Source organism: Vicia villosa, linkage group LG1 (genome assembly GCF_029867415.1).
Source record: "Vicia villosa cultivar HV-30 ecotype Madison, WI linkage group LG1, Vvil1.0, whole genome shotgun sequence".
Lineage (NCBI taxonomy): Eukaryota > Viridiplantae > Streptophyta > Magnoliopsida > Fabales > Fabaceae > Vicia > Vicia villosa.
The window spans coordinates 167,119,390-167,126,026 of NC_081180.1; the positions used below are offsets into that span (position 1 = coordinate 167,119,390).

A 6,637-nucleotide genomic window follows, 5' to 3' on the forward strand; every position below is an offset into this window, starting at 1 on the left:
CCTGAAAAGTTAGTTTTGGTTCATTGTGACAGCCTTTGAGGGTGCATGGTAAACCTTCAGCTTTGTGTGCGTTAGATCTGGATGGTAGGAGATTGAGGATGAATTTGCGAATATTCGCAAGAATAATTCAATAGCTCGAATGTACCTCGCAATAAACAAGAAAATGGGAGTATGGACATAGAAAAATAACGCATGAGAAATGACAAATATTAATCAAGAATTGACAAAAATATAGAAGAAGAAAAAAAATCTTGACAAAACAATATTTTTGAATTTTTGATATCTTTTACTAATGAAACTAAAGAAACTAAAGAAATTAAATATTATTTTTTGTTAAGATTATTGAAATATCTAACCTAAAATGCATATTTATGATTTTTTGATATATATTTGAATATTTAATGTTAGAAACCAAACAAACTATATACATAAGTAGACAAAATAAAATAAATTAGATAGTTTGAACATGACATTTTAAAGGATGCAATTAGCAATCGGTTGTACTTTTAAAGGCAAGGTCCACGTCATAGTGAAGCAAACATAAATCCCTAAAAAAAATAAGGTCCGCCTCCACCATCCTCACGGCCAATGTTTTAAAAACCGGACCGGACCGGCCGGTCGGACCGGTTGGACCGGGAACCGGACCAGCATCCGGTCTGATCTGATCACTCGATCGTTCATGACGTCAAACCGGAAGAAAATCGGAAAAACCGGGTGGAACCGGAAAAAACCGGAAAACCAGTGGTTCAAGCAAACCGGCGGTTGGTTAGCATAATTTTTTTTTTTTGAAATTCTTTTACTCAAACCGACGTCCTCACGTCCTCACATCCTCACATTTACGGTACCCAAAGCCACAACACAACACAACAGATTTAGAAAAAGCCACCGCCGCCGTCTTCCGTTCCACCGCCGACGATTACACGAACAACCGAAGATCTCCGCCGCTGTCTGGGTATGTTTTTTAGTTTTTGATTTTGATTCTGATATTTGATAAAACTAGGGTTTGTTAATTTTCTGTCTTGACCATTTTCCCCCAAACGAAAATTCTTAATAAATTCATCCATGTTTGTGTGGTTTTGAAATGTTGATAAGGTTTGAACTTGAGTTTATGGATAATAAAACATCATGTTTCTTGTTTTTCTCTTTGTTTTTTAGAATGATTCTGAGTCGTGTCTGTTTAGGATCTGTCCTTAATTTGTATGTTAATGGTTTTCATGTATTCTGAGTCGTGTCTGTTTAGGATCTGTCCTTAATTTGTATGTTAATGGTTTTCATGTATTCTGAGTCGTAATAATGTTTTTTGATGCTAGGTTATCAAAGAGTAAATGAATGTTTACTATTCTCTTTGTTTTTTGCTTCTCACTTTTGCGTGGATATTGAATAATCTTTATCTGTCTCAACAGAATTTGGGACCTTATATATGATCCTTAATATAGGGTGGCCTAAAAGCCTTGAATCGGTGGCTGTTGTGAATGCATTTCTTGTTTTTCTTGTTATATGGATCCTTAATATATGAAGCATTTCTTGTTTTTCTCTGTTTATGAAAATGCATGTGGCTGTTGTGTTCTTTTATTTATATATTAAGAGAATGTTATTTTAAGTTGTCTTATTATGATAACTGAATTATTTTTTATAAATATTTAGTTAGTTTGGTATTGTGATACAAATTAAATATAGGTATGATATTTTTCAAAAATTTAAGTGTTATTTATATTTTTTTAATATTGAATGATCCGGTTCGACCGGTTTTATATTCATATAGTCCGGTTTTATACCTATATAATGACCGGTTTATAAACCGAGTTATCCAGTTTAATCATGCGGTTCGACCAGTGACCCAATGGTTCGACCGATGAACCAATGAACCAATAGCCTTACCGGTTTAATGACCGGTCCGGTTTTTAAAACATTGCTCACGGCTCTCTACTATCACCTTCATCAAAACAAAACTCTGCTCTCTCTCAGACTTTCTCTCTGTTTCCATTTCTCGACATCTCTCTCGCCGCTCCAATAAGGCCACAACCAATATAAAACACCTCTTAAATCTTCCCCCAAATGCACCATGATTTTACCAAGGAAAATGAAACAAGCCAGATCGGAACCCATAGAAAACAAACTGAATCCTAATTTCCTTTAAAAAATGAGAATCAAAGGCATACAGTCACAACAATACCTCATACATGAATCCATAGTATTATCACATATCGCAACTTGTAAATGCGAGTGAGGGTTGAAGAAATTACCGGATTCGAAGATCTTCGACGAGTATCTCCGAGTGAACTCTGTCTTCTCTTCGATCTGCTTTAGCTCTGGAGTTTGTCACCGTGTTGTGCTGGAATCAGAGGCTACTTGCGGACAGCTTTGCTTCTGATTGGATTCCGATGGCGATGATGCTCCGATGTGAATCGTGAAGTCGAAGCTGCCGCTTGCTTGGTGAGAGAATTGACGCAATTTTTTGTATTATGTTGCTTCTGCTTGTTGCAGCAACTTGAAGATGAAGGAACTTGTTGAAGCTGAAGCTTGTTGCTTGTTGTTGATGATATGATTCTGGTTTTGATTCGGTGTCGTCGGTGTGGATACGAATCGGTGTTGGGGCTTTTTGATGTTCCTGCTTTTATTTGCCTGTAAAGTACAAACTCTATAGCGATTGTATTGATGTTAGTACATTAAAATTGTGGATCAAGTTGATGAATATTTTGTTGCAGGTTTGTTGAGTTTGAACAATGAGCGGTTTTGAGAAACTTGGTTGGAAGTGGTAGAGATTGGGTAGCGGTTGGCTATGGTGAATTTGCAAATTATCCTTTTTCACTTTCTTCTGTAAATCTCTTACTACTTTACCGGTCGTATTATGTCAATTACTTGAAATGACACAACATACAAAATATATGCGGGCAAATTTTGGGGTATGACAATAAACAATTTAACTAAATCATTATTAACGTATATATCAAATTAATCCAAATTATTTCTCGCCTAATACGACCAATAGGTATGGTCGGTTCGGGGAGAAAATTAGTTGGAATTACCAAGAAAAGAATAGTTAAACAATTATTAAAATTATCACACAAAATTAACTGGTTTATTCATTAATTAATTTTTAGGCGCAGGGGGTGTACATTGTTTTAAGGGTAGTAATTAGAGGGTGTGCGGATAGTAAAGGGCCAAGCCCATTAACATCAAGGATCCGTTGGATCCAGTATTACGCAGGTGCACGGAGCTGGGGTGTATGCTCAAGGACATGGCCGTCTGATCTTAATCCACACACAATGGACGGCCTGCATGTGTTTGAGGTTGAGGGTGCATGCTAAAAGGATGGCATGAGATCATAGACTCATTGCCAGCCAAGTGGCTATCGTGAAGCCACTTGGCGTTCATCCAACGCCGGTGCAGGGTTAAACCAAAAAAAAGAAAAAAACCCACATTTGTTTCATTTCCCCGATCTCGCTCTCTCTCCTTTCTTTGCTTTTCTCTCTTCCCTTCTTCAATCAACCCAGAACACGGCCTCAAACCACCGTGAACCTGCCACGAACCACCCCTAATCCCAGAAAACCGATGAAGATCATATGATCTTCATCTTCCCAACACATCCTCTAACAACTTTCTACCCAGAAGTACCAAAAACATATGAACCCTAACAAACTCTATGAACCCTAAACCCCCAAATATAAACCCTAACCCCAATTTCGTACCCAGATTCAAACAATAATCGCTAACGGCGCATGCAAATCAAGATTCTAAGCTAGGTTTCGTTTTAGAGATTACCTTATGTCTTGAGTTTCTGAATGAATTCGTCCCCCTCCTAATCCCCTTCTCTGTGTGTGATTCGCAGGTACGAAGAACAAGCGGCGGCGGCTAGGGTTCTCTGGAGAAATTTTTCGATCCCCTTTTCTGTTCTCTTCTTCTGTTCTTATAGTCTAGGTTTAGATTCAATTAGGAAAACTTAGATTAGATTATTAAGTTAGTTATTTGATTTGATTCGATTGAGATCTGTGAGTTTGTACACGATTCTTCTTTAATAAAAAATTTGATTTGATTTTATATTTGTTAAGATTGGATTTTGATTACGTTTTGATTTCGATTTGATTGCGTTTGATTCAAGCATGGGCCTGGGCGGAGTTGTTTTAGGGTTTCGTGGTTGTTGCAGCGGCGGCCGCAGCTAGGGTTTGTGGAAGCTGTGTAAGGAAGGAGGTGAACAGGACCGGGCCAGCTTGACCCGCCTGTTTGACCCGAGCTTTGATCCACGCGCGGCCCAATCCATGGCCCAGTTTTGTTTATTCGTTTGGCCCAAAAACAGCAACAAAAACGCCAAAAAAAACAGACAAACAAAAAACCCAATAATCTCCATTAACTTATTTAACAAATTAATTAATCAATAAGATAAACTTATTTGGTTAATAGTATACTTCTAATGACCCAAAAATATTTTAATGACAGTAATTAGCAACAATCAATAATTATATTAATACTAATAATGAGGCTTGATTAATCTTAATAATCCCAATATTAATTTCAAAAAAGATTAATAATAAGAATTACTAACATTAATAATTCATAGTTATTAGCAATATAAACATTATTTGGAAGATAAAAATGATTAGATGGTGATGAATATATGAGCCCCAAAATCATGTTGGATTTTGCTATTAACACCTTCGTTTTATTTCAAATAATTTATAAGGGAATTTTATAAGAGATCGAGTTTAACAATGGATATGTTAAACCTATGACTCCTAATTTTTAACACCCTTAATAAATTAGAACGGGAATCGTACCGGGTAAATTTTGGGGTATGACACACAACAATATAGACCTCCACAACAACAACCTCCATACCAGCAACAATTTCAACACCACCCACAACAGTTCCAATCTCAAGGTCAACAACAATTCCAACAACAGGCTCCGAAGAAGGCAGAATGGGAGATAGCTATTGAAAAAATGGCAGCTCAAAATTCTCAATTCCAGGAAGAAACTAGGAGCAACCTAAGGAACACAAGGGCCTCTATCAAAAATCTGGAAATCCAAATGAGTCAGATTGCACAACAAATGACTAACTCTCAACCACATGGTGCTCTACCTAGTGCTACGGTTACGTATCCCAGAGACAATAATCATGTGAACGCTGTGACTACCAGAAGCAATAAATCCAATGACAAACCTGAGAAGAATTCTGATGAAGAAGATATGTTGATTGAAGTGGATGTAGAGATTAAAGAAAATGAGGTTGTAAGTCAAGAGGTCACGGGGGAAGAAAGGGTGGTAAAAGAAAAAGTAGTTACACATAAACCGGCGGTTAAACTCCCTTTCCCCACAAGAAATAAGAAGAAAGAACAACATGAGAAAAATTTTGAGAAGTTCTTGGAGATGTTCAAGAAACTTGAGCTGAACATTCCCTTCTTAGAGGCACTTGAGCAAATGCCAACCTATGCAAAATTCATGAAAGATATTATTTCAAAGAAGCAGACCATCGAGAGTGATCCGATTATTCTAACTGAAACTTGTAGTGCTATTCTGCAGGGCATGAAGATTTCGGTTAAAAAGAAAGATCGAGGTTCAGTAACTATTCCATGCAACATCGGTGATAGGTCTTTCAAGAAAGCTCTGATTGATTTGGGAGCAAGTGTAAGTCTTATGCCATTATCCATCTACAAAAGATTGGGAATAGGTAAAGTACAAGATACACGAATGACACATCAGTTTGCTGACCAATCGGTGAAAAGACCGTACGGAGTGGTAGAAGACATGTTGGTGAAAATCGACAAGTTCGTATTCCCTGTAGATTTTGTTATTCTAGAGATGCCCGAAGATGAAGAGATACCAATCATTTTGGGGAGACCATTTTTAGAGATCGAGAGATGCTTGATCGACATAGAGGAAGGTACAATGACCTTGAAAGTCTATGATGAGGAACTAAAGATTGATGTGTGAAACACCATGAAATACAAAGATGACATTGCCACAAGTCAACACATTAAGGTAATTGATCAAATTTGTGATGAAGAAAATTCTTTGACAACACAAAAGTTACCTTTGGAGAGAGTTTTGAGTTTATCAATCTTTAGAGAAGAGGAGGTAGTTGATGAAAAAGATAGTGAAGTTTTAGCCATGATGGAAACAACATCATTTGTCAAAAATTCTCGCCACAACCGATGGGAGGAGCTAAGGCAACCGTTAGTAGAGGGAAGTAAAGATGAACCAAAGAAGGGGGTTGAACTAAAACAATTACCGGAGAACCTCAAATATGTCTTTTTAGACACTGAGAGTAAGTGCCCGACCATCATAAGTTCTCACCTTGAATTCCTTCAAGAAGATAAGCTTGTCAAAGTTCTTAAAAATCATAAGAGTGCTCTCGGATGATCCATTGAAAACTTGAAAGGAATAAGTCCAACAATTTGCATGCACAAAATCCTAATGGAAGATGATCACAAACCGGTTGTCCAACCTCAACGACGACTCAATCCAGCGATGAAGGAAGTGGTTAGAAAGGAGGTGGTAAAACTTTTGGACCCATGGATGATCTATCCAATATCTGACAGTTCATGGGTGAGTCCAGTTCATGTGGTGCCAAAGAAAGGTGGAACTACAGTGATTAAGAATTAAAAGAATGAGTTGATTCCCACGAGGACAGTTACAGGGT

At 37.4% G+C, this 6,637-nt stretch overlaps 1 protein-coding gene across 1 annotated transcript; it reads left to right on the forward strand.

Annotated features, from left to right (window-relative positions):
• The first annotated feature begins 5,025 nt into the window (after positions 1-5,025).
• LOC131658924 (uncharacterized) lies at positions 5,026-5,928 on the forward strand. The gene is made up of 2 exons (XM_058928174.1): positions 5,026-5,271; positions 5,518-5,928. Exons 1-2 carry the CDS (start codon positions 5,026-5,028, stop codon positions 5,926-5,928), a joined length of 657 nt encoding a protein of 218 aa, XP_058784157.1.
• Positions 5,929-6,637: the final 709 nt, after the last annotated feature.